This window comes from Saprolegnia diclina (assembly GCF_000281045.1).
Source record: "Saprolegnia diclina VS20 unplaced genomic scaffold supercont1.17, whole genome shotgun sequence".
Classification (NCBI taxonomy): domain Eukaryota; phylum Oomycota; class Saprolegniomycetes; order Saprolegniales; family Saprolegniaceae; genus Saprolegnia; species Saprolegnia diclina.
The window spans coordinates 537,977-562,869 of NW_008246084.1; the positions used below are offsets into that span (position 1 = coordinate 537,977).

Sequence of the window (24,893 nt, forward strand, 5' to 3'; positions counted from 1 at the left end):
CCAGAAGAAGGAAATGTCCTGGAATCAGATTCGATTAAATTCGGCATCATCATCGTCCCAAATTCGACATCGTACCTTGGTCATCATTACCTTCCCCCCTCCCACGCCATGACGGTCTGGGGTGCTACCTGGTGAAGCATCGCGGATTCAATGGAGGACGCATAGGTGCTATTGCCGTGTTGAAGTCAGCGTCGAGCCATCATGTGCCCTTGCAATCGAGGACAAACAGAACCTCTTAAATTCGGCATCGGAACCAAGCGCTTCGGCTCGCTCGTCGTACAGGGGCGGATGGTACCACCTGATAGAGAGCGTAAACCAGCGAGCTTTTGTGGCGGTACCATGCATGCGAACATCGTATACCACGGCAAGACACATATGCGCACGCATGACCAGTCCCCAAGCAGGGGTAAATAATATAATAAATAATAGCTGTTATTCACCCGCCGTTGCCGGTTTTAAAAATGGCATCTGCCACCGCGAGAAGCTAACAGCGCAAAAACAAGGACATATCCTAATCGACGTCAAGATCCGGCGATGCCAGCACTGCACGAACTGAGCACCCTCGATCCGAGCCTGACGTACGCGCGCGAGCGACGCTTTCACTTTGCAGCCGCGGGCAGCGTCGTCATCCTCCAGGACATTGCGCATGTCGGTGGCACGGTACGTCAGGGCGATGACAGGCTACGGCAGCTCACATGCCATAGGTCTGGGATGCGGGCGTCGTCCTGAGCCACTACCTCGATACGCTTGGTTCGATGTACGCAGCGCTCTAGCGACGCCGACTCATGCATTGCTTCTAGCGCGATGAAAGGCAAGCGCCTGGTCGAGCTCGGCGCGGGCACCGCCCTGCCAAGTACGTCGTCGTCAGCGACTCCGTTTTGCCCACCAACGTGACCTAGGCATCATCGCAGCGCGCCTTGGCGCTGACGTCGTCGCTACCGACATGAGTGACGTCCTGCCATACACGAATGCTGCGATTGCTACCAACACGACCCAGTGCGATACGATTCAAGCGGTCGAGCTCGTGTGGGGGCGACACGGCGCGGGCCTCAAGGCCGTCGCAAACCGCGCGTGCGACTACGTTGTCGCAGCCGACGTCGTGTACAACGACATGTACTTTGACGCGCTTCAAGAGACACTCCGCGCGCTCGCTTCGCCAGCGACGCGCATCCTCATCTGCTTTGAGCAGCGGCGGCGCGACCTCGGGGCCTTCTGGGCCTCCTGTGCCCCGACCTTCATGGTCGCCCGCCTCTCGTCGCCGCTTTTAGACGCCTGCCACACTGAAGCAAAGATACAACTCTACGAGCTCCGTCGCCGCGACGATCCTGCCACCATCTAAGCAAAAGCGTTCGTGTGTATTTGCTTGTTGGTGCCTGGGAAGAGCCCCTCGTGTTGGGTCGATGGCAGTCCTCGAAAGCGTTTGCATCGCCGAGACGCCGCCCTCAAGGGCTTTGGTCTTGACACCTCCGAGACGTCACTACGTATCACGATGACTGCACTGTCTGTCAGATAGTATGACGGCAGACGTCCAGGCGTGGGCTTGGCAAGCAGCACCGACCGTACACGAAGCCAGGTGGGCCACAGAGATAGCCACTAACGTTGTCCACCAGAAGCCTCGAGCAGCTCTCACGCCTCATAGAACCTCGGCAGGTGTCCGACAGGCGCGTTCTCGTTGTTGCTGGTCGACTACGGTGGTGAGACTGCGCTGTTGTTAACCGAATATGAGTGTACGTACGCTTGCCATCGTCCTTCTCGTGCTATTTGTTGGTCGAGTTTGCTGGATCCTGTCGGTGCGATCACAAGATGCTCTTGCGTCTCGTCTTGCCACGTCAATTCGGCATGTGCCGAAATGAAATTTGGGCTGGCCCCGGGGGGGGGCCTCTTTTTTACAAACCAAACAAACAGTGGCGTGGACGATGAGCTCGCTGGCCGATTCGTTCCTCGAAGATCTCGACGAGCTCAGTGGCAGCAGTAGCGAGAGCGACCACCATGACGACGACGACATGGGCGTCGAGGGCGATGACGGCGCGGATGCAGCTGAAACCGCGAAGAAGGAGGCCGACGTCGACGCGATCCTGCGCGCGGCCGCCAACTCGGGCCAAGGCCTCGCCGCCGTGGCCCAGCTGCGCAAGAAGGCTTCGTACGGCGAGCATATCAAGTCTGTGGACGCGTACTTGGTCCAGGGCACGTCGCAGGCCACGCACGCGCTCGACGGCGCCGAGTACCAGCTCATTGTCGCGTCCAACGACCTCATGGTGCGCATCGACGACGAGATCATCGTCGTCCATCGCTTCCTCATTGAGCTGTATGGCAAGAAGTTCCCGGGCCTCGAGACGCTCGTGCCTGCGCCCTTGGACTACGCACGCGTCGCGTCGCGCATTGCGAACGAGACGGACATGACGCTCGTCGACATCACCGACCTCGTGCCGAGCGCGACCGTCATGAGCATCCAGCTCACGGGGTCGTCCGGCAAAGGCGTCCTTCTCTCGCCCGAGGACCTGCAGATGCTGCATGACACGTGCAACGAGATCATATCACTCGACAGCGACAAGGCCAAGATCCTCCAGTTTGTCGAGAGCCGCATGCACTTTTTAGCGCCCAACCTCTCGGCGCTCATCGGCACGCGCATCACCGCGCAGCTCATTGGTATCGCGGGTGGCATTGACGAGCTCAGCCGCATTCCGTCCTGCAACATCCAAGTGCTCGGCCAGCAAAAGCGTGTGCTCGCCGGCTTTTCGAGCATCTCGACGCTGCGCCACACGGGTATCCTCTTTGGGTGCGAGCTCATCCAGACGCTCCCGCCCGACCTCCGCAAGAAGGCAAACCGCGTAGTCGCTGGCAAAGTTGCGCTCGCCGCGCGCGTCGACAGCCAGCCGCACCGCACGTCGAGCTGCGGCCAGCAGTTTTACGTCGACCTGCTCGACAAGTTTGAAAAGTGGCAGGCGCCCAACAAGGCAAAGACCAAGAAGGCGCTGCCGCGCCCGGACGAAAAGCCGCGGCGAAAGCGTGGCGGGAAGCGCTACCGCAAGATGAAGGAGCGCACGCAGATGACCGACGTCCGGCGCGAAGTCAACCGGCAAAACTTTGGCGCTGCCAACGACGAGTATGGTGACAATGCGATGGGGATCACGTCCGGACGGCTCGGCGCCGAAGGCAGCGGCACGCTCCGCGTCATCAAGAAGGCCCAGAAGCAGACGAAGCTCAAGCTCAAGGCCGCCACGTACACCAACAAGCACACGTCGGGCCTCGCCTCGAGCCTCGCGTTCACGCCGGTCCAGGGCATTGAGCTCATGAACCCGTCGGCCGCCGCGGACCGCGTGCGCGAAGCCAACAAAAAGTACTTTGGCGCCACCAACGGCTTTGTCTCGACGATCACGCCGCAACCCTAAGTGTACCCTAACCCGACTACTTGGCCTTGCATGTGGTGTTGGCGAGCAAGGAAGCGTTCATTCTTCAGGACGGACGAGCTATTATCAGCAAATAAGAAATGGGATGTACGAGCAGCACAGGATACAACATAACCGCGTTGGTATATTGGAGGACCAGCCCAGGTCCGTGGCGCAAAGCTATGTAACCTTCAACATGTCAACACATAGTGTCAAGTCCCTACAGTTATAGCAGTAGAGACTTGATACTTTGTGTTGACTTGATACTTTGTGTTGGGATGAATCGAACGAACATCGATGTGAGCAAAGGCCCCCAAACTTGATCGTCTTCACTCGCAAAGTTGAGCATGGCCAGCAAGCGTGGTGCAGGGCGAGGCCGCTGAAGTTGACGTCGGGTGGACGCATGTCCGAGCCTTGCGTCGTTGTTTGCGAGTCGAGAGAAGCGACGTCGACTTTGACAAGCTGGACAACAGGTCCTTCATCATTGCTCAAGTTGCTTATGGAAAGAAGTTGGCGTACTTTTGCTCGTAAATGACGCAGTAGCGCGGAACGTTCATCGTCGACTCGTAGCGGGTGACGCGGTGGAGCGTCCCGGGCACGCGGTCCTGGGTGGCGCGGGCGAGCGCCTTCCCACAGAAGAGCACGAGCTCCTCGTGCGGCACGCAGACGTCTTCGGCGCAGAGCCAGCGCTGCGACGCTTGGTCAAACACATCGAGGCCACGCACGTCTGTGACCGGCTCGATCACAAAGAGGCTGGGGTCGACGTGCTCAAAGACGTTTTCGCCGTCCGACTGGCCGGTCCCTTCCTTGTTGGGGTAGTGCAAGCCGTAGCAAACAGAGAGATCTTGGCCTTCGTCCTTGCGCTGGACGCGGTACCCGAGCGTCAGCGAGAGACTCTGGTCGCAAATGGCTTGACACTTTTGAATCTATAGCCAAAACTGTCAAAACCAAGTAGCGTGTCATAGGTCGACCATCGCAAGCCACGTCGACTCGAACGCCGGCGATGGCCACAGAAGCCGCGACATGTCGCCCGTGTGCACGCGAAAGCACTCGCGGACGCGCGATCGCTCGTAGCCAGCGTACCACATGGGCGTCTTCGTCTCGTTGCGGTAGATGTACGACGACGTACAAGCATCTTTCGCCGCATCCTCGCGCTCAAAGAACGCTTGCATCTCGCTCCGGAGATCCAGATACATGTCCTTGAGCTTCCCAATGTCGGTGAGCACGATGAACGAGTGCTTCTCCATGAGTGCATTGAACGTTGCCTTGTTGGCCCACGTCAAATCGCGGAGCTTCATGCGCGGGACGCCGTCGGTCGCCGCTGGTGCAGGGCTCGAGGCCGCGGCTGCAGGCGTCGAGGTCTCGGCGGTCGGCGGCAGCGCCGCTTGGCCGGTCACAGCGAGGACGTAGTACTGGTACGCGTGCGTGGTCATCGGCCGAGTGCAAAATTATGCAACCTGGCGGGAAATGCATGTGAAAACCACCGTGGTTTATTCCGCAGATATGTGTGAAACGTGGGTTTTCAGCATTTGCCACCGAAAGGATTCGATTTCTGCTCCAATCGATCAAGATGCTGAATCGGTTCGCGCTTGCTTGGGCCCCGCGGGTGCTTCGGCCCCGCGCCCGCCTCCTCCGCCCGTTCTCCAAGGGCCCTGCCCATCATGGCGATGGCGACGAAGAGGAGGATGAGGATGACGATGAGGACTATGACGACGACGATGGCATCGACTTTGACGACCTCGACCTCGACGAGATGGACTTTGACGACGACGACGATGCGATGCTGCAGGAGCCTGGCAGCATCGGCAACAAGAACGTCAAAGAGCAGGTCAAGGCCAAGGTGAGCATTCGCCGGAGCAAGCACTCGAAGCGCAAGTTCATTGACCGCATCCGCCTGCGCGTCAAGGGTGGCCACGGCGGCAACGGCTGCACGAGCTTCGTGAGTACGATGCATCCTAAATGGGCGAGACAACGTGCTCATGCATCCTGTACTCGTAGGCGAAGGCGCGGGCATGAAGCGCCCGAACGGCGGCCACGGCGGCGGTGGTGGCGACGTCATCTTGCGCGTCGACGCCCGTCTTCAGAACCTGTACAAGCCCACGCACCACTTTAACGGCGGCGATGGCTGGAACGGCATGGGTACGCGTCTCCTGTGCGTCTCTTGCGTCGTCTCACATGCACGTAGCCAACGACCGCGCGGGGCGTCGTGGTAAGGACATCATCGTTCCCGTGCCACCGGGTACCATCGTCAAGACGGTCGAGCGGGTACGTCCCATCCAACTGAACATGTCGTGACAACCATGCCAGATCGAGCGCTGGAACGACGACTTGGACGACTATGAGATTGTCGACCGCAAGGAAACACTCGTGGACCTCGACACGCCGGGCACGAACTACACGGTGGCCGTCGGCGGCAAGCCCGGTCTCGGCAGTCGCATTCTCACGGGCAAGACGACCCAATATGGCGGTCTTCGCAAGACCATGGTGCGTTTCCTCTTCTTCGTTGCAAGCCGCTCATGGTTCGCATGCGGTAGCCGGAAGGCAAGGTGCTCGGGAAGCCCGGCACGTCGCAGTACCTCGAGCTCGAGCTCAAGACGATCGCCGACATTGGCCTCGTCGGGTACCCGAACGCGGGCAAGTCGACGCTGCTTCGGTCGCTCTCGCGCGCGACGCCCGAGGTCGCGCCGTACCCGTTCACGACGCTGCACCCGTTTGTGGGCATCGTCGAGTTTCCCGATACGTTCCGCTTTAGCGTCGCGGATCTCCCGGGCCTCATCGAAGGCGCCCACAAGAACGTGGGGCTGGGCCATGACTTTTTGCGTCACATTGAGCGCACCAAGGTACACACTCTCCTCTCAACAAGATCACTCTAGCGATTACTCTTCTAGATCTTGCTCTATGTGCTCGACACGGCGGGCACGGAAGGCCGCGACCCGCTCTCGGACTTGCACCATTTGCAAAACGAGCTCGAGCTATATGCACCCAACATTACGTCGCGGCCGTCGCTGATCGTAGCCAACAAGATGGACGCGCCGGGGGCCGGCGAGCAGCTCGAGCGACTCCGCAAGGCGACTGACCTTGGCGTCGTGCCGCTCAGGTACGCTCCTTGGTATCAAGTATCAGTATATCAACCTGGAGCTAGCGCCCTTCACAAGGTCGACATCAAGACGCTCGCGTCGTCGCTGCGATGGATGATCGAAAACTACAAGCAACTCGACTAGAATGTACTACACCTCTTCATGGCACTCTCGTCTCCAACGACTGGCATATGCAGCATACGGTCGTCTTAGCAGAGCACTTCGTCGAGAAGGTCCTGGAGCATCGTGTCGGTGACGATGCCATCGTCCTCGTCATTGTCGGTCGTCGTTGTCGGCACCGAGACTTCGCGCTTGCTATGGGCCTTCTCCGGCTGCGGAATGTACTTCCACTCGTCGTCGATCTTGGGTTCCCAGAACCGGCGCTTCATTTCGGGCTTTTCTGGCTTCTCGGGCGACGGCACCTTGACCTCTCTCGGGGCCTCGGCGCGCGTTGTGACTGGGCTAAAGAAGCGGTACTGGAGCGCTTGGGCCGCCGTGGGCCGGCGCCCCGAGTCGTACTGGAGCAAGTCGACCAAGAGCTGGATCGCGGCCGGGCTCGCGTTCGGAATGAGCTGCTTGAGGGGCACGGCGTTGCATTTTGGAAACCTACGTAGCCCTTATTTCGCACGTCGAGTTGGTCGAAGACGGTACTTGAACTGCATGTGCGCGACCATGCTGACGCCTTCGGGCCAGCTCTCCTTTGTCGGCGTCCCCAAGATCGAGCAGATGCGACACATTTGGTCCGCTTCCGTCGAGCCTGCAAAGAGCGGCTTGCCCAGATAGAGCTCGGCCATGATGCAGCCGCACGCCCAGAGGTCGATCGGCGAGTTGTACGTCGACGCACGCAGGAGCAGCTCGGGGCTGCGGTACCAGCGTGTCGAGACGTAGTCGGTGAACGGCGGGCGGGACCGGATCTCGCGCGCCTGCCCGAGGTCCGCGATCTTGAGCGTCGTCTTATCGGACGCGAGGAGGCAGTTCTCGGGCTTGATGTCGCGGTGGAAGAAGCCGTGCTTGTGCATGTACGCTAGGCCGGCGAAGAGCTGGCCCATGATGTTGCGCACGTGGGCTTCGTTGGTCGCCGGTCCGTGGCCGCGCATCCAGCTAAAGAGGCTCGTGTCCATGTACTCGAACACAAAGTAGAGCTGCGCCTTGTCGCGAATGACCTCCTTGAGCTGGATGATGTTGTCGTGCCGGAGCACCTTGAGCGACTTGAGCTCGCGCAGCTGGAGACACTCCTCCCACGTCGGGAAGAGCGTCTTGAGCCGCTTGATGGCAACGACCTCGTTCGTCTTGAGGCTCCGCGCTTTCAGCACCTCGCCGTACGCGCCATCGCCGAGCCGGTCGAGGATCTCGTACCGGTTCATCTTGTCGGTTTTCCAAAAAGTAATTGAGTCCGACAAAGTCGCTATTTCCTAGTACTTGGCAGCGAATTCCTAGTGAGTCGGAGCTAATTCCTAGTCAAGGAAATGTCTTGATAGAAAAAGGGTAATTACATTCGTGTTATAGGGATCTCTCTAGTTGTCGTCGTCGTCGTCGTCGCTCGACTCGGCCTCGTCGTCGTTCTCGTCCATCGGACCCAGCACGTGGACCTTCCCGACGCTCGCAAGAAGGTCGTTGAGCTTGGTGAGCCCGGCCGACGAAATCATGTTGGCGTCCAAGTGCAAGCGCTTGAGGTGCGACTTGGTCGCGAGGCCCGTCTTGACGAGCGAAATCGCGCCGCTGGCCGTGATTTCGTTGCCACAGAGCGAGAGCTCTTCGAGTTTTGTCAGCGACGCGCGAATCTCATCCGCAAACACCGCGAGGCCCTTGCTCGTGCACTCATTCTCGTCGAGGCGCAGCACGACCAGGTCGCTCTGGGCCTCCAGCGAGTGCGGGCCATTCGCGAGGTTACTCATGCCTTCGTCCTCCAACTCGTTGCCCGAGAGGTCGAGCGACGTCAGACGCACATGGTCGAGTGCGCGCACCACAGCGACCGCGCCGTCCGGGCCGAGCGACGCGTCGCGGAGCTTGAGCACGCGGAGCTTTGTCTGCTTGCGGAGGGCGGCCGTGAGCGCCTTCACGCCATCGTCGTCAAACGAGCAGTCGCTCAGATCGAGCGACTCGAGCTGCGAGAGGTTGGCGGCAATCGAGCGGGCGAGCTCCTGGCTCGCGTCCAAGCCCGCGCGCGCGCTCGCATAGCGGAACGTCGTCAGGTGCGGGCACCCGGGCAGCATCTTGGCAATCGCGAGGCACCCGTCGTGGCCGCTCATGTTGTTGAAGAACGAGAACGTCTTGAGCGTCGAGACAGGCGTCTGCAGCACGACTTCGTTGGCGATGACGGCCGCGGCGGCCGCCGAGATGCCGTTGTTCTCGAAAAGGAGGTGCTGGAGCTTGGGCTGCGGAATCAAAATCGCAAAGCACGCGCGGACGCCCTTCTCGCCCAGCGCGTTGTCGCTGAGGTCGATCGTGTCGAGGACGTGGCCCTTGAGCGACTCGCAGATCGCCGAGAGGACAAGGAGCGCTTCGTCTTCGGGGCGACCGGCGATGATATCGGCGAGGTCGGCGACCTGAAGACCTTGGACCTTGGAGAGGAACGCGGCCATAACATGCGCGCCATCAATCGTGTAGCTCTTGCCGCGGAGCGAGATCGTGTGAAAGTGAGTTTGGCCAGCGTACGGCGCGAGGAGCTCGTGGGCGCGATCCGCGTTGACGACCTCGCGCTTGGCTTCAAAGACGAGCTTGGCATCTAGGTATATGCGATAAGATCTGAGGCAATCGATATAGAGACATACCGGTCGAGATGCTCGTCGCGGCGAGCGACGACGTCGCAGCGTCGACACCAGCGTCGGGTTCCGAGTCGGTCTCGTCGTCCGACCAGTCGAGGTCGTCGTCAAGAAGTTCGTCCGCCTCGTTCTCGTCGTCCATGTTGTCTTCAATTTCAACAAGGATCCCAGTGTTGAATTGCGCTTCGATCTTGGTAAGCGCGTCGTCCGAGAACATGTTGCCATCGAGTTCGACGCGCGTCAACTGGGCCTTGTGGGCGAGCGCCTTGGCCAAGTGCCAGCCACCGACGCTGCAAAGTTCGTTCGTGTTGGACTGGAAGACGCGGAGGTGCTTGGCGACCGTCTTCTTCTGGAGGACACGAGCGAGGAGCTGCGCACCCGACGAAGTGATTTCGTTCTCTTCGATGCGGAGCTCTTCGAGCTGCGGAAGGGCCTGGACGAGGCGGGCAAGTGCGGCCATCGAGGCTTCCGTGAGGTCGTTGCCCGAGACGTCGAGGATGCGGATGCCGGCCACCTTGTTGGTGATGAGCGCCTCCGAGATCGCAATCAAACCGTCGTCGCCAATCGAAGCGTCGCGGAGGTTGAGCACTTCAAGCTGCGACTGGAGACCGAGGCCCTTGGCGAGCACGATGGCCCCTTCGGCGCCAAACGTGTTGTCGCTCAGATCCACGCGCTTGAGGTTCCGGAGCGAGCCAAGCGCGGCGGCAAAGACGCGGCAGCCCTCACGCTGCGCGCGCGTCGTCGAGAAGCGGAGGTCCTCGAGGTGCTGGCACGCCGGCAGGAGGGTCGCGAGCGCCTTGGCACCGCCGTCGCCGCTCATGTTGTTGTAGAAATGGAACGTCTTGAGCGTCGACGGCGCGTCCTTGCCGCGGAAGAGAAGGACGTCCGCGACGACCTGCGCCGATTCGGCCGAGAGGCCGTTGTTGCAGAGGTACAGACGCTCGAGGTGCTGCTGACGCTCGAGGACGCCAAAGCAGCGGCGGATGCCCTTTTCGCCGAGCGCGTTGTCGCTAAGGTCAATCTCGACGAGCTGGTGGCCGTGCAGCGCGTGGCAGACAGTCTCGAGTACTTCAAGAGCCTCGTCTTCGGGGCGGCCAGCAATCATGTCGGCCAAGTCGGCCACGCGGAGGCCGTCCGGAATGGTCTTGAGGAAGGTCGCGAGCACCTTGGCGGCGTCCAGCGAGTAGCTCTTGTCGCGGAGAGAGATGCGGTAGAAGCTCGACGAGGCCTCGAAGGGCGCGAGGAGCGCTGTCGCCCGCGCTGCGTCCACGAACTCGCGCTTGCCTGCCAGGACCAACTCGACCATCGGAAGCACGTGGTAAGAAATGAAAATGACACCGAGAAAGGGGTCGCAAATCATCTCCCGCAATTTATCCGGACAGAAGATTGACCTCGCGTTCGATTGGCCAATAGTCCCGTCAAAGGTCACACGACGCGTGCCTGATTGGTCGAAACGCGCAGCGTAAGCGAGAGGCGACATGGCTACTTGCACGCAACATTTGACCGCCCTCTGGCGCAAGCTGCGGACAAACATGCTCTCAACATGATCAGCACCCCAGCGTCCAACAAACCCATGTGTATTTGTGCATGCTTGCAAAAGTACTGGGCAATAAGCACGTCGCATTGAACAGACTCGAAGTACGTTGCGAATATCGTTGCGTGATATTAGCCGTTGGTGATGGCCTACGGAAGGGACGAAGGATGTCCGGATACTGTGCCATCACTGGTGGATAGCGCATGGGACGCTTCACAACGTGCCTTCAGTGCAGCTGCGTGTACGCGCTGCGTGCGTGCATCGACCTCGCGTTCCCGGTCCAGCAGCGGCAGTGGAGGTGTCTGCCATGCACGCTACCACCCGTGTACGCGGCTGCCCACGCCCTCTTTGTGCGCGAACACCGAGCGATCGCAGACGTCGCGACGCACTTCGAGCTTGATCGCGCCAAGCTCCTCTTGCTCGTGCGCTGGCACCGCGCCCACGCCCAGAGCACGAGCACCCTCTCGACTCGTGCGCGCGCCGTCGGCGCCGCCATGGCATCTGAATCGCCCTTGTACACAAAAGAGATGCTTCAAGCGGCAGTTCGGTACGCGGCGTTGCATGGCGTCGGCTGCCGCCAAGCCGCACGCGCCATCGAGCGCGTGCACCAGCTGCCCCTCAACTCGATTCCGCACGGAACCGTACATCAGCACATGCAGTCGCCGTCACTGCGGTATCGCAATCCGGGTGCCCACCGAAAGTTGTCGCGCTTTGAAGAAGAGCTCGTGGCGCAGCACTTGATTCAAAAGCAGGAAACGCGGCGCTTGACAAAGCACGAGGCTGCCGAAGAAATGATGACGCTGCTCTGTCGACGTGGTCGAGCCAACCCGTTCGAAGCGTGTGCGCAAGCACGACCCAGCCAAGGGTTCTGGCGCGGCTTCTTGCAGCGCCATCCGGAGATCCAACTGCAAACCCGATCATCCCCATGCAACAGGATACTCGATGCGACCACGTGAGCGCGCCACGTCATAATCTAAATTAAATTATTCAACTGGCAGATCGTGGCAATCAAAAATCACCATCAAAAATCACCATATTGCGTTTCAGATCTTAGTCGGCCCTAAAAGGTTATGTACATGAGCTTGAAGAGCGTAACGAACGCAAGGAGGACAGCAAGAAAAATGATGCTGTTATGCAGGTTCACCTTGGCCGCGATGGTCTCGACATCCTCTCCGAGGTGCTCGACCTTGCGGCGCAGTGCGTCGAGGCTGTCCAACGCCTTTGCTTCGCACCGAAAGCGGGCGACAGTCGACCACACGGGCGAGAGAGGAATCGTGAGCGTGAGCACGACGGCGCCGCTGTCACCAGGCAATAGGTCCACGTCCATTGTTCTATCGCGCGTCATGGCTTCTCCAAAGAACTTCGACAAGCGATCGCCCAGCGTCTCGCGTCGCTTGAGCTGCTCGTTGCGACCTTCGAGCGCCGTCTACAGACAAGAGTCTACCAGCACCATCAAAGGCGTACATTGTACGCGCAAAAGGTCAAAGAGCATCGCGGGTGGGAGCTGCGTCTCGTCGCCACACACCGATTGGGTGTTTGCAATTGCGCACGTCCTGCAAGGTAGGTTAACCAATACGATCGGTGTACGTGGCTCGCACCAATGCTTCATAGTGCGCAACGACTCGAGCGAAAGCTCAAAGGCCCCTTTCATCTCGGTCTTGGTCAGCATGATGCGGTAGCCGCCGTGCTTGGGCATCGACCGAAACGCCAAGTGGGGCAGCGCGAGGCAAAACTGGGGCGTCGATGGCGTCTTCTTCATGGCTAATGGCAAATTCAAAGTGGCCACAACGACAAGCCCTCCGTGGTCGCACGCCATCGCCTCTGACGGGCCATCGTTTCTCGGAAAAACGAGCAATAACATGTGCCTATGTCGTTGGGTAGTCTGCTCCTCTCTGCCTTGACCGTTGTTGACAGCGCCGTCGTACTGCTCCAGTGAACTCAACGGTCCATCCTCGACAAACCCCAATTGCAAGCTCATGGACTGCGACGTCGCTTGGCGACATGCTAAACCTTCTGCCTTGCGTCAAGCGTTCGATATCTTCTTCGTCTTTGCCATCGTGGAGATGGCAGTAGCCAGTGTCGACGTACTGTAGTTTCGACGAGCGTTGTCATCACGACGCGCGCTGTCGGATTGTCATCAACCAAGTGGGTATCTTCATTTCACACAGGTTCCGCCATTCGCACGCAACCTTCTCCCGCACCGACATGGACGACCTTCAAGAGGTAGCGAGACGACAGTCCTTGGCTCACGTTGTTTTCGAGCCCTGCATTTTCAAAGCCAGCGACAGCAACGGTGAGAGCATTAGCGCGCGTCGGCTGTCGTGCGCGAGTCGCACTCGCTGCAACGTTGCGTGCTTGTAGCCACGTTAAAGATCGCGCATCGTTTCACGCGTTTTTCACATAGTACACATGTATACAAACACCAAGTAGCTTGTTGTCGCCATACAAACCTTCAGTGTGGGACGACCGGTGCAGCTGTCTTTTCACTCGGCGACGACGACGTCAACCGGCATGGGCGGGGACAAGACGACGCGCGTGGCGATCCTCCTCAAGGGCTGCCGTAACCTGCTGCCAATCGACGGCCTCAGCAGCAACAACAACGTCTTCTGCGAGGCCTTCCTCATCGAGAAGGACGGGCGCAGCCGCGTCAAGCACAAGACCAAGGCCATTCGCGCGACCTTGAACCCGATGTGGCACCTGCGCATCGACTTTGGCGTGGTCGCGCTCGATGACATCGGCGGCCTCGTCTTCTCGGTCAAGCACTCGGGCAAGTTTGGCATGAAGATCCTCGATCTTGGCGACGTCGTCTTGTCGCCGGACGACCTCCTCGACATGAAGCTCGTGCGTCCATATTCGTTCCATGGCACGATGGCTCATGGCCTGTTGTTGTAGCGCCCAGCAGACAACGAATGGTACGATCTCGAGCCAACGCCCGAGATGGAGAAGCGTGGGTGGGGCAACCGCCCGCTCGGCGCGATCCGCGTGGCCTCCGACACGCCCGGTGAGTTTGTGACGCCGCAGCTCGAGCCAGCGCAGCGTGTGCCCTCGTCAGCGTCGGCGGTCCTTGCTGGGTCGCGCACGCTGTCGCAAATGACGACGAGCGAGTGCCGGCCCACGAGCATGTCGTTTGAAGATGACTTTAACCCGAACCACATCCCGATGCTGCGGTCGGCGAGCCACATCCCAATGCTCTCGAGCCTCCAATCGACGAGCTCGTTCATGGAGGACCACGACCCCGCGCGCGAACTCAAGCTCCTCAAGCGCTTTGCGCACCGGTACCCAGGGCGTGGCGAGACATGGTTTGTCATCTCAGCCCAATGGGTCCAAACGTGGCTCGTACGTCATGACGCACCGTCCGTCACTCTCGTCTCAACAAACGATATAGGAATTCGTGACGTCACCGAGCCCGATGGACGCAAGTCTGCCTGGTGTCATCAGCAACATGATGCTCGTCGAAGACAGTCCGACGGGCACACACCTCGAGCTTCGTCGCGACCTGCAACTGAAGCAAGACTTTCGGTACTGCACTTGTCGTATTTGCGATTGAGATTGAGAATATTGTGCTAGGCTCATTGACAAGGACAGCTGGAAGCTCTACTGTCTCTGGTACGGCGGCGGCCCGACGATCACAGTGGTCATTCCCGAGCTGATTCCGAGTGTGTCGGGCTGGATGCGAAGCATGCGCCTCCACGAGCACGCTGAGATCCTCGCCGGCTAGCTACACGTCGTATCTCTCTTATCTATTGCGCTGCATGTAGCTTCGTTTGTCTCTTAATGTAATGGACCCTAGCCCTTTGTTATAAATGGGTGCAGACTTGCTTACACTTCGTCGCTCAGCGGCGGCGGCGACTCGAGAATCGGCGCGTCCGAGGCGTACAGCCGCGCCTGGATGTCCCGCAAATGCTGCATCTCCGAGACTGACAGGCTTTTGCTCCGGAGACCGCGGCCGGGTACCCAGCGTGGCAGCTTCTGCACTGCCGACGACACGGACGCCGGTAAGGACGCCCGCGTCTTTAGATATGACGTCGTCGACGTGACGCTGTGACGCCGTAAGGACGACTTGAGGTCCCGAGAGGTCTGCGACCAGCGCTGGAAGCGCGACGTCGGCGCATCCGGTGGCGCGTCATCGTCATCGTCGTGGGTCGTCTGGTTGGATGTCGGATGCTTGGCGCGAAATCTCGCGACCTTGTCCATGTACTTGTGCACGTCTGTGGCTGCGAGGCGCTCCTTGCACGACGACATGCTGCGCTTGAGCTTCGAGGGCAGACCCATTTTGCGCTTGGTCGGCGTCTCGTCGAGAGTCGGCGGCGACAGATCCGAGTCCAGAAGCTCCGGCATCGACACGGACGTCGGTCGCCCGGCGTCGGGCGAATCGAGCGCAAAGTCCGAGAACGACCTGTCCAGCGACACGAGCGACTCGGACGCCGTGGACGAGAGCGGCGATTCGGGCAGTTGTTGGAGCCCCGAAGCTGCGACGTAGGGCGAGAGGCCATGGCGCAGGCGCGCGACGTGGCACATGTAAAAGTAGTTGCCCCAAAAAACGTCTTCTGGGATCTTGCGCGCCGACTCGAAATGGCGCTAGAGCATGCCACGATGAGGACACGATGGGCGACTTGGTGCGTACCTGCCGAAGGTGCGCATCAAATGCGAGCAGCTGCGGCGCGACCACGAGGTACCGCTACGCACCTGCATGAGCAACAGAGGCAGACGAGAGGCGGCGTACGTCAATGTCGAAAATCGGCGCGAGCTTGTCGGGCGTGAGCACATTGAAGTTGCTCAAGTCCCAACTGATCTCGAGCACGTCGTCTTGGACGTCCTCGTTGACGCTACCGTCCTACCATCCATCACATGAGCAAATGTACGATGCATGGCGCCTGCCCACCTCGTTGATCCATGGTAGCAGCGTCACGAGATCATCCGGTGCGACGTCGCTGGTCGCGTCCACCGGCGCTTCGTCCGGAAAGTGCTCGGCAAGCGCCTAGCCGTCGATCGGTACCGCGCTGACAGCTATGCCCGCAGATGTACCTCTTGGGCTAGCAGCGTCGCCTTCTCGACGGCCACGGACGACTCGTGTGCAATGTGCTTGGCTGTTTCGACCGCCGACGCCGAGAGCTCCATCGCAGTCGCCGAGAGCTCGATGGCATCCTGCGTGAGCTGCTTCGCGAGCTCCGATGCAAATGAGAAGAAGCCTAATGCGGCGCCATGAGGCCATGCTGGCCGTCCATGCGCTAGTACCGTTCGACGTCCCGTAGTCCATGAGCCGTCGGTCGCGGGAGATACGCCTGCGTTCTGCGAAGAGAGCAATGAAAGCTGTCCGGTTACATGCCACATGGTGCTTCGACGGCTGCACTTCTTGTACTCTATCTTTGTATACACATACAATATCCAAGCTTTCCATTATCCGGACGTACCACACCCAAATATTTGAGATCTGCCTCGGCAGGTGGCAGGTGGCAGCGCAGCGATGGCAGCGGATGGATGCGAGACCATGACGTGTCGCTGCCAGCAGCTTGCCGGCGACAAGCCATGCGCCATGGCGATACTCATGGGACTCCTGCAAGACGCCGGCCATGTGCACGAGGCTAAAGGCTGCTACTGCGTGTACGAGTAGCCACGTCGGCAGGTCTATGCACCAAGCGGCGACACGACCTTCGGTAATCCCACTGGCACGCAGATAGGATGCAATAGCAGTGAAGGGTAAGGTCGTGTTTGGATAGATAGCGAGTCGTCAACGTGGTCGACGGACTAGTGGTCCCGCCACTCTTCGCCAATGTTGCTCATGCTGGGCACGGGCACAAGCTCGCGGAGCACCCTAATCGTGGGATTCCATGAGCTGGCGAGACAGCGTCGGTAGACCACGTACGGGTGCCACACGTATTCTTGGTCCTTGGCCTTCTCGACCTTGAGCTGCTTTGTGATTGTCTCCTTCTGCGTCGCCAGCAGCCGCGTCCGCACTTCCTCCTCGAGCTCGAGCGTACGCGCAGCGTTCTCGGCCATGGCTTCTTGCTGCTTGCGCGTGATCTCTTCTTCCATCGTCTGCATCTCGTGGTCGCGCTTCCGCTTCCGCTCCCGCGCCCGCGTCTCTTCGCCTGCCCACTACACCAATCGCAGGTCAGAAGGGATTCGTCATTTTGGCAGTCCACCTCGTCCGCGTACGTGCGACGATGGTCGTCGAGGTCGACAAGACCCATGTCGATCGTGTCGCATTGCTAGAGCACATCGTTGCACGAGGTCATCATCGCCCCTTGTTCCATAACGGGTGGGTACCTCGAATTTCGTGTCGACCTTGGCCATCGCTTGTTTCTACATGCGGCATGAGCTCGGCGTCGAGCGAACGCGCCATGCATGTACCTGGTCTTCAAGCAGCTTGGCTGCGGTCACATGCACGAGCTTTTGGAGGTCGAGGAGCTCCTTGACGTACTTCTACAAGCAGACATGACGCATGAGCATGGCGCGATGGAGCGCAGCGTACGTTGCGGATGACGATCATCTGCATGCAGGCTTCCACCTTGGCCTGCAGCGACGCCGGATGGCGTTCTTGCGTGAGGAGATCGGCCGCCTTCTCGTAGACGTTCGAGGACGCGGACTGGAGCACATATTGATGGTTGGCTTGGATCTTGGGTTCAAGGTGGTGCACAATGTGCTTGGCGTGGTCGATGCGCTTCAAGAGGTCCACGAGCGGGTGCGCTGCGCGCGCCTTGAGGCCCATGGGCAGATCCGGCTCGACGTCCATGGTCGCAAACGTGTTTTCCATGGACGATGCGGTCGTCGCGGCTTGGGTCTCGGACCACGACGGCGGCAGCGGCTCACCCGTCTCCTTCCAGAGCCCGCGAATGTCGTCCATCGGGTACAGCTGCTGCTCGGCCCAGAGCTTGAGGATGCGCACGACCGTGTCGCGGTCGGCGGGCGACGTGCACACGAGTGAGACGGCCTCGGGCAAGAGCGGGCGAAAGGTCTCGGCAAAGAGCGTGGACGGGCTCGACTTGCTTGTCTTGGTCTTGAAAATGACGTGGTTCGCGACGTACAAGAACGGGATGCGGTCGTGCGTGTCGGCCGCCTTCATCTCGCGCAGCCACGTTGCACAGAGCGCCGAGACGTGGTCGTGGTCCGTCTGGTTGTACATCAAGAAGAGGTTGGCGACGCGCTCAATGCGCTCGCCGGACTCGTCCAAGTCAGCAAGCTCCATCTGGATCTCATCGCGGTTCCACTTGGCAAAGTCCGTGTCGTCATCGTCGTCGTCCTCGTCGCTGGCTTGGGCCACGGGTGTCGTCGCCGTCGTCTCTTCCGAGACCTCGGTCACCTTGGCCGACAAAATAGCATCGGCGCCGAGCGTTCCATCCACCTCCGGTGCCATGCGCATGTGCCCAAGCGGCGGCTGTCCATCGGCGGCTGGCGGATCGCGCTCGTCTCCCATCGCACTGGTCGGCTTCTGTTCCATGGAAAAATTACAGGGCGGTCGACCGGATACAATATCCGGATACAGTGCAACTCAGGATCCAACCTCGGGCATCGATAACGCCCTTGGCCAACGACCTCGCCCTTGGTGATTGCTCCAGCAATACAGCTTGATGCATCCGAATGGAGCGAGGGATAGGACTTTACTCGGAGCGTTCGCAGCAGCCCGTCAAAGGATCGCTCGCCGAGAACGCCAGAGACCTCAACCGCAGATTTCTCTGGTTTTTGGCCGAGGACAAGGACGGGCCATGCCAACGACGACGCCGACGCCATTCGCCTTTTGCATCAGCAATAATGGACTGTATCGCATGGGTCTGGCGAAGGCAAGCGAGGTGTCGGTGAGGGCGTGGCCGACAACATCCCAATTTAATTGGTCGAAAAGCCGCTCTTAAAGGGCCAATCAAACAACAGTATTCCAATCTTTGCGTCGAACAACGAAGAGGCGCGGACCCTGACGGTGAACCACAGTGCACAGGACACGATGGTCCATGTGCAAATCAAGCGCCATGACGTCTTTTCTAGTCAGTTTTATGCTCAAAAAGATCCAATCAGCTTAGTACGTTGGGAATTCACCAGCCCAAACACGTACGAGTACCGAGACTGCGAAAACGAGCGCACACATACCTCTCGTGGTCGTTGTTGAAGTGGGTCGTCTATTAAAATAGATACGTAAATCTCATAAATCTACGCTAAATAAAATTGTCGGACGTTCTTCGTTGTGTCGGCGCTGGTAGTATTGATCTTGATCTAGGCCGGCGGAGGCAGGAGCGCGATCCGCGGGACAAGGTGCTGGCGCGTCGTGCCTGCCTCTCGTGGTTGTTGAGGAGTTATTACATGCAATATGTTTCTCGCTACCAAATGTATTTGCTATCAAACTAGTGCCAAGACTTCCAGAACCAAGATGGTTTTGTGGTTTCCTCCATTTTGATTGAACTGCAAACGGTTGCGTCGTTTTGGAATAACCGTGGGTCGTTGGCGAAGCAGTATTTTGAGATCATGGGCGCGGCGGCAAGCATCGCGCCGGCCGTGTACGACAAGGCGCAGTGCCAAGCGCTCTGCGGCGACCTCTTTGACGACGCGCTGTGGCGCCAATCGGCCACCGACAATTGCATCTCGCACGAAAAGCTCCAGCTGCTCTTCCACACGATCTCGGACGTCTTTGTCTCGCACGCGATCGACGACGCGTCCGTAGCCGCGGCGATATGCAAGAAGCTGCGCGACCGCGGCCTCACGACATGGAGTGCGTCCGGGGTAGTTGGTCGTATCTCGATTCTTTCTCAGCAGCCAACGTAGGCGGACGAGGGGCGCGACGCTGGCCTCGCGAATGCCCGCTGCGTCCTCGTGCTCGTGTCGCAGGGCTACATGGACAGCGTGGGCGGCAGCGGCACTCGGGGCCAGTGCCAGCGCGAGTTCAACGCCGCCCTCAAGCAAAAGAAGTCCGTGATTGCGATCCTCGTCGACCCGGCGCCGGCGCTCAAGCACACGGCGAATTGGACGGGCGACGTGGGGGCCGTCTTCAATGACGCAGCGTTCATCGACTATACGAGCAGCGACGTCGACGAGATTGCTATGCGCCAAGACGATATTCTGGCGCGCGTTCGCCGAACGATCGGGATTCCGCTGGCGGAGCGCTTTGCATTGACCGTCACCAGTGCGGACGAGAAGAACGAGAGCACGCGGACAGCGTCGTCCGTGAGCATGCACGCCGATGCAAAGGAGACCCCGATCGTGTACTCGCCCGTGCCTACGCTGGTCGAAGAGGGCCCGCTCGACGCAGCGTTTCAAGAGCTAGTGTCGCAGCTCCAAGGCGCCGAGACATGGGCGACGCTCTACGACTACCCGTTCACCAACGACACAAGCAACCGATCCGCCGACCATGTGATGGAGCTGCCAAAGAGCTGCGTTGGCATCGAGAACGGTCTCATTTTGGCCGGGAGCTACCTCGCCGAGCTCCAAGAGCGTCCGGAGCTTCTCTCGCTCGGCGCCGTTGGCGGCAAGCTCAATAAGCACAAATTTGTTGTGAGTGTTCGGCTTTGGATCCAAGGGCCCGGGTACGTCCTTGCGGGCGGGCACTACAAGACGTGGTTTGCGTTGGAGCTCACGCGCGCCATGGGCCTCCAGGTTGCTTTCAACGGCGGCGCCGACAGCTTTCCCGTCTGCAAGACCAACGAGCCGGTCACAGTCCCGACCGACGCTTGGCTTCGGTTGGCGATTCGCGTCGACGTACGTGCCAACGTGGTGCAAGTCGTCGTCAACTCGGAGCGCTTGGACGACATTGCGCTGCCGGCGAAGTTTCATTACGCGCACCTCACAAACCCGATGGCCGAAGGGGCCTTCTACTTGTACGACCCGGCACACAAGGCACGTCTCTTTCGCGGTGGTCTCCGCCACCTCTTGCTCGTCTCGTCAACCGATGTGCACGAGGCAGGCCCGGCGCCGCCCGTGCCCGACGCCTTCCTCGCCAAGCGCAAGGAGCTGATTGCTGGCCTGAAAGCGCTCTGCGACTACCCGTTCGAGACCGACTTGGTCGATCGCGTCTCGGGACGTACGCTGCTAGCACCGTCAACGAGCTACTTGGAGCCGCACGCAGGTCTCTTCCTCGATGGCGACTACTATGGCGCACAGGAGACGCGGCCCGAAGTGACGTGCGCCGGCGCGTATACGACCGAGATGTCCAAGACCAACTTTGTCGTCGCCGCGAGCATCTGTCCGTTTGGCCAAGGCTGGGTGTGGTGCCTCGGGAAGGGCTGGCGCTGGTTTGGCTTTGTCATCACCGCCGAGATGCACGTCGAGCTCGTGCTCAACCACCAGAAAACAGCCTACCCGATCGAGCTGCGTGGCGAGCGCCTCACGCTGCAGCGCCATACGTGGGTGCACTTTGCGGTGCAAGCCCGCGGAAAGGAGTTCCAAGTCTTTTGCAACGGCGAGCCCCTCGATGTGATCGATCTCGGGCCGAAATTCGCCTACTGGGTCGGCGAAGGCGACGACAACTCGCTCCTCCTGCATGGCGACTCGGCCAACGAGACCTTCTTCGGGTACATGAAGGACCTCGCGTTCTGGTCCACAAACCAAGTGCCCGTCGAGTAAGCGTCCTTGGCGCGTGTACATACGGCTGCGTAGCCAGTGGCGTGAACAGTATATACATTGATACATTCTCGATACTTCATTCGAGACGCGACACGTGGAGCACCAAGAGGACCGTGGTTCGGGTAGTGTCGGCACATGTCGCATGATAGCCAACTCCCGATGGATAATATTGTCATGCAATAAGAAAGGAGCTGATGCAGGATACTTTGGAAAATGAAAAGAAACAATGCCTGGGCTGGCTACTCTTGAGAGGACGCGACGACGACCGAGGCGCCGACGACCGCCGGTGCCGACACAGTCGGCGCAGCAACGAGCGAGCCCTTGACGTGCTCGTACGTCACAAAGAAGACGACGCACCACGGCGCCTTGCGCATCCAGTTGGGCAGAAATCCCTTGTAGAACGCACTCAAGCCTTCGTCCGAGAACGTCTTGAACGCGCAATGATGCGCACTCGAGTACAAGGCGTTGGTTCCCGAAGGCTGCGTCATAAGCCGCGTCTTGACCACGTCGACACTAACCCAAATGTGAGAATGTATCGAGAGAAGAGCCACCCGTACGGGTTGGACGCCAGCGCTCCCGCGAGGCCCGCGACAAGGCTCGACCCAAACGTCGCACCGATCCCGCCGTCCTTGACCAGACCCAGCGAAATCAATGTCGTTTTGCTACGACTTGCGTTTCCAAGGAGCGTACAGCGAGCGAGCGTATACCATTGGTCGTAGACGCCAAGCTCGGCAGCGTTGACGATGAAGCCGCGAGTGACATTGGGACCCAGACCCTAGTATCGACATGTCGTACAAAGGACACGACACGAGCCATTGCCAACGTTCAGAAAGCCGCGCCAGCCCTCGGCACCGTGAATCTTGCCGACAGCGTCCCGAAGACCTTTGTACAGAGTCCCCGACCGGTCGGCTTGCATGCGCACCTTGATGACGTCGACGCTAGTAGGCGGTCAGTGGCGGATCTCGCGTGATATGGTCGAGAGAACGCACGGGTTGGCAATGCTGATGCTAATCGCACCGGCAAGCCCACCGGCCATGAGCTTTTGCGCAAATGACATGGTCGTGTGGCCGCTCTGGCCGCCATGCTTGGGCTGGCTCGCGTGCATGATGGCGTCGCGGAACGGCTCGTAGAGCACCATGCACATGCTAGAGTAGGCGATTTGCCGCGCGACGGCTGGCTGAGCGCCTTTCCAGAGCGCGGACGGGCCCTCAAGTCGCGCGATCTTGGTCATGGCGTCGGCCATCCCCGTGTACTGGACGCTCTGGTGCGCCGCCATACCTTGGGCTTGGAGGCGGACCTTGGTGATGTCGACGGGCAGCGTCGCCATCTCGGCCGTCGACGACGCGATCGCGCCCGCGAGGAAGCGCGTCGAGAGCGCGTCCTTCTGCATCCTCGCCGTGGCGAATCTTCAACTGCGTATATTTGGAAAGATTGCCAAAACGGTTGCTGGCTTCAACCACAAATTCGCTTATTCCGTATGTTTGATCGCGCAATCCTTGTACGTGTCTGCAGCGTGAATCTGGGTTTGGTACTTTTGTAAGGGAATACTCGTGGAGGATGGGGCCGGGTCGCGCGCTGATTGGTCCGTGTCCACAGAACAATCGCCAGCAGCTCAAGCTGGCGCTGGAATCTGGAGCATCTTGATGAGCTTAAGCGCACTCCATAGCTTTCTATTCGATCGACTTGGTAGTGGTCGTGGTCGGAGATCGGCGTAGAAACGAGGTATCCCGTAGAGGCGGGTTGATGGTCGACGACTTGCTTTCGGTGGCCCATGTGACTTGAACTAGTAGCCACACTCGGGCAAGGAGGGCTGCTATGCGTTAAGCTTGCCTTGACGTTGAGAGGAGATGCCATTCGATTCAAAGGGATCCTGTGTTGAGGTTGAGCGACTGTAGATGAGTGGCTGGGTGGATGGCTGCAGCTGAACGAGGAGTGCGCTCAATCACCATCATCATTGACAGTACCAGTGTCCAAGGTGACTACAGCTGACGCAACGACTCGGCTGGAGAGGCAAACCGTACCACTAATAGCAACGAGAGTATTCTCGGAGGTCGCGACAAATTCTCACCAAAACTTCGCGAACGCTGACCATTGAGCTGGCATGAGCAAGAGCGACGAGGGAAGGGAGCACACGCCGTTGCCAGGAGGCCGCCGATTTCGTTCCTTGTATGGAATGCATGTATTCCTTATCCACGAAATGATACGAAGCTTTTACGAATGTATTGAATATGAGCCACCATCTCTTTGAGATTGCCCCACAGCGAGCAACTCAATTCAATATTGAAGCGACCTTCAACGTCTCGAACACTGAACCGCCTTCGATCTGGTCCAGCATCGCGTCTTGAAGGGATTACTTGCAGGTTGCTAAGTGCAAAGAGCTCCATGGTGCAATCCACTGTCGCCAGCGCCCTTGCTTCCAGTGATCATTCCTCGCCGTACATCAAGGGATATCGCCAACAATCACCCTCGGACACCATCAAAAGGAGCCTGGGCTTCGGAAACCAGGCGTCCAGAGCTGCCTCCAAGAAGGGCCAACAAACTGTAGCGATCAAGCTTCCTGCCTGGTGTACCAGAGATCATTGTCGCCTTGGCGTCAGCACCGGAATCTGCATCGAGAAGGCGAGATTGATCGCATATACTTCCATAGAGTATGTCATCGTGTTGTGCTTGTGAAGTCTCTCGTCATGTGCAAGCCGGTCAGAAGCCATCAACTAGACGACGACTAGGAGCGACTACTAGTCGAGTGACTAGTCCTCTTTGCTGCTGATGAGTTCACGACGGAGCCGGCATCATCCGTGTATGCGTAGTGTTTACGCACTTTCCCTGTCACTTGGCATTTGTATTGAACTTATTAGCCAATCAGAGGTGCGAACGTCCAACGCTTTCGTCGAAGAAACATTTTCCGAATTGCGACGCATGTACCAGAGCATGAGTGACCTCAAGACGCCGCTGGCCAAGGCGGGCGACCTTGCGTTGCTGCTGCCGACGCCCGCCGAGGCCATCGCCGGCCACGCCGCCGACCTCCGCGCGTCCTTCCGCGCAGGCGTGCTCCAGTCGACCGCGGCGCGCAAGGCCCAGCTCCGCCAGCTGCGCCTCTTGGCGACCGAAGGCGCCGAGCTGCTCCAAGCCGCCGTGTGGAAGGACCTGCACAAGCATGCAACCGAGCTCTTTGTGATGGAGACGTCTGTACTTCTCAACGAGATCCAAGAACACTTGGACTACGTCGACGACTGGGCGGCGCCCAAGCGTGTGGGCACGAACCTCGTCAATATCCCGGGCTCGTCGTACGTGCACAGCGACCCGCTTGGCGTCTGCTGCATCATGGGCACGTGGAACTACCCGGTTCAGCTTATCTTGCTGCCGCTCGTGGGCTGCATCAGCGCCGGCAACTGTGCCGTCCTGCGCCTGCCGGCGGAAGGGTCGAGCGACCACGTGGCGGCTGCGCTCGCGTACCTTCTCGACAAGTACATGGATCCAAACGTCGTGCGCTACGTGGCTGGTGGCATTGACGCGAACAAGGCCATGCTCGCCCAGAAGTTTGATCTTATCTTTTGCACCGGCGGTCCGTCTCGTCTATGAATCAAAAGGGTGT

The 24,893-nt window shown here is 59.4% G+C and overlaps 14 protein-coding genes across 14 annotated transcripts; 7 read left to right on the forward strand and 7 right to left on the reverse strand.

The window, feature by feature from the left end:
* Positions 1-520: 520 nt before the first annotated feature.
* SDRG_06404 (hypothetical protein) lies at positions 521-1,358 on the forward strand. The gene is made up of 4 exons (XM_008612183.1): positions 521-660; positions 705-757; positions 801-853; positions 900-1,358. The coding sequence occupies exons 1-4, from the start codon at positions 535-537 to the stop codon at positions 1,337-1,339; spliced, it is 672 nt and encodes a 223-aa protein (XP_008610405.1). The 5' UTR covers positions 521-534; the 3' UTR covers positions 1,340-1,358.
* A 537-nt stretch (positions 1,359-1,895) lies between these two features.
* SDRG_06405 (hypothetical protein) lies at positions 1,896-3,548 on the forward strand. The gene has a single exon (XM_008612184.1). The coding sequence runs from the start codon at positions 1,917-1,919 to the stop codon at positions 3,387-3,389; it is 1,473 nt and encodes a 490-aa protein (XP_008610406.1). The 5' UTR covers positions 1,896-1,916; the 3' UTR covers positions 3,390-3,548.
* Positions 3,549-3,718: 170 nt separating this feature from the next.
* SDRG_06406 (hypothetical protein) lies at positions 3,719-4,833 on the reverse strand. Its single transcript, XM_008612185.1, has 2 exons — positions 4,358-4,833; positions 3,719-4,312 (listed from the first exon to the last, which is right to left on the reverse strand). Exons 1-2 carry the CDS (start codon positions 4,817-4,819, stop codon positions 3,884-3,886), a joined length of 891 nt encoding a protein of 296 aa, XP_008610407.1. The 5' UTR covers positions 4,820-4,833; the 3' UTR covers positions 3,719-3,883.
* Positions 4,834-4,922: 89 nt separating this feature from the next.
* On the forward strand, positions 4,923-6,631 carry SDRG_06407 (obg family GTPase CgtA). Its single transcript, XM_008612186.1, has 7 exons — positions 4,923-5,329; positions 5,385-5,525; positions 5,572-5,651; positions 5,694-5,870; positions 5,921-6,226; positions 6,275-6,483; positions 6,529-6,631. Exons 1-7 carry the CDS (start codon positions 4,957-4,959, stop codon positions 6,605-6,607), a joined length of 1,365 nt encoding a protein of 454 aa, XP_008610408.1. The 5' UTR covers positions 4,923-4,956; the 3' UTR covers positions 6,608-6,631.
* Positions 6,632-6,672: 41 nt separating this feature from the next.
* On the reverse strand, positions 6,673-7,827 carry SDRG_06408 (CMGC/RCK/MAK protein kinase; the record flags this gene model as incomplete). The annotated part of the gene is made up of 2 exons (XM_008612187.1): positions 6,673-7,069; positions 7,115-7,827. 2 exons carry the CDS (start codon positions 7,825-7,827, stop codon positions 6,673-6,675), a joined length of 1,110 nt encoding a protein of 369 aa, XP_008610409.1.
* A 103-nt stretch (positions 7,828-7,930) lies between these two features.
* Positions 7,931-10,543, reverse strand: SDRG_06409 (hypothetical protein). The gene is made up of 2 exons (XM_008612188.1): positions 9,235-10,543; positions 7,931-9,188 (listed from the first exon to the last, which is right to left on the reverse strand). The coding sequence occupies exons 1-2, from the start codon at positions 10,529-10,531 to the stop codon at positions 7,978-7,980; spliced, it is 2,508 nt and encodes an 835-aa protein (XP_008610410.1). The 5' UTR covers positions 10,532-10,543; the 3' UTR covers positions 7,931-7,977.
* Positions 10,544-10,950: 407 nt separating this feature from the next.
* SDRG_06410 (hypothetical protein) lies at positions 10,951-11,780 on the forward strand. Its single transcript, XM_008612189.1, has one exon. It carries the CDS (start codon positions 10,963-10,965, stop codon positions 11,713-11,715), a length of 753 nt encoding a protein of 250 aa, XP_008610411.1. The 5' UTR covers positions 10,951-10,962; the 3' UTR covers positions 11,716-11,780.
* An 8-nt stretch (positions 11,781-11,788) lies between these two features.
* Positions 11,789-12,518, reverse strand: SDRG_06411 (hypothetical protein; the record flags this gene model as incomplete). Its single annotated transcript, XM_008612190.1, has 3 exons — positions 11,789-12,185; positions 12,231-12,312; positions 12,358-12,518. The coding sequence occupies 3 exons, from the start codon at positions 12,516-12,518 to the stop codon at positions 11,820-11,822; spliced, it is 609 nt and encodes a 202-aa protein (XP_008610412.1). The 3' UTR covers positions 11,789-11,819.
* Positions 12,519-13,119: 601 nt separating this feature from the next.
* SDRG_06412 (hypothetical protein) lies at positions 13,120-14,563 on the forward strand. Its single transcript, XM_008612191.1, has 4 exons — positions 13,120-13,600; positions 13,652-14,095; positions 14,145-14,278; positions 14,327-14,563. The coding sequence occupies exons 1-4, from the start codon at positions 13,271-13,273 to the stop codon at positions 14,475-14,477; spliced, it is 1,059 nt and encodes a 352-aa protein (XP_008610413.1). The 5' UTR covers positions 13,120-13,270; the 3' UTR covers positions 14,478-14,563.
* On the reverse strand, positions 14,493-16,074 carry SDRG_06413 (hypothetical protein). The gene is made up of 6 exons (XM_008612192.1): positions 15,995-16,074; positions 15,785-15,948; positions 15,642-15,737; positions 15,483-15,593; positions 15,384-15,437; positions 14,493-15,337 (listed from the first exon to the last, which is right to left on the reverse strand). The coding sequence occupies exons 1-6, from the start codon at positions 16,014-16,016 to the stop codon at positions 14,579-14,581; spliced, it is 1,206 nt and encodes a 401-aa protein (XP_008610414.1). The 5' UTR covers positions 16,017-16,074; the 3' UTR covers positions 14,493-14,578.
* Positions 16,075-16,434: 360 nt separating this feature from the next.
* Positions 16,435-18,191, reverse strand: SDRG_06414 (hypothetical protein). The gene is made up of 6 exons (XM_008612193.1): positions 17,232-18,191; positions 17,111-17,182; positions 17,027-17,062; positions 16,903-16,968; positions 16,623-16,855; positions 16,435-16,571 (listed from the first exon to the last, which is right to left on the reverse strand). Exons 1-6 carry the CDS (start codon positions 18,171-18,173, stop codon positions 16,505-16,507), a joined length of 1,416 nt encoding a protein of 471 aa, XP_008610415.1. The 5' UTR covers positions 18,174-18,191; the 3' UTR covers positions 16,435-16,504.
* Positions 18,192-19,210: 1,019 nt separating this feature from the next.
* SDRG_06415 (hypothetical protein) lies at positions 19,211-21,312 on the forward strand (the record flags this gene model as incomplete). Its single annotated transcript, XM_008612194.1, has 2 exons — positions 19,211-19,465; positions 19,508-21,312. 2 exons carry the CDS (start codon positions 19,211-19,213, stop codon positions 21,299-21,301), a joined length of 2,049 nt encoding a protein of 682 aa, XP_008610416.1. The 3' UTR covers positions 21,302-21,312.
* Positions 21,313-21,338: 26 nt separating this feature from the next.
* On the reverse strand, positions 21,339-22,706 carry SDRG_06416 (hypothetical protein). The gene is made up of 5 exons (XM_008612195.1): positions 22,291-22,706; positions 22,125-22,239; positions 22,009-22,076; positions 21,859-21,963; positions 21,339-21,814 (listed from the first exon to the last, which is right to left on the reverse strand). Exons 1-5 carry the CDS (start codon positions 22,689-22,691, stop codon positions 21,541-21,543), a joined length of 963 nt encoding a protein of 320 aa, XP_008610417.1. The 5' UTR covers positions 22,692-22,706; the 3' UTR covers positions 21,339-21,540.
* A 1,503-nt stretch (positions 22,707-24,209) lies between these two features.
* SDRG_06417 (hypothetical protein) lies at positions 24,210-24,880 on the forward strand (the record flags this gene model as incomplete). Its single annotated transcript, XM_008612196.1, has 1 exon — positions 24,210-24,880. Exon 1 carries the CDS (start codon positions 24,218-24,220, stop codon positions 24,878-24,880), a length of 663 nt encoding a protein of 220 aa, XP_008610418.1. The 5' UTR covers positions 24,210-24,217.
* Positions 24,881-24,893: the final 13 nt, after the last annotated feature.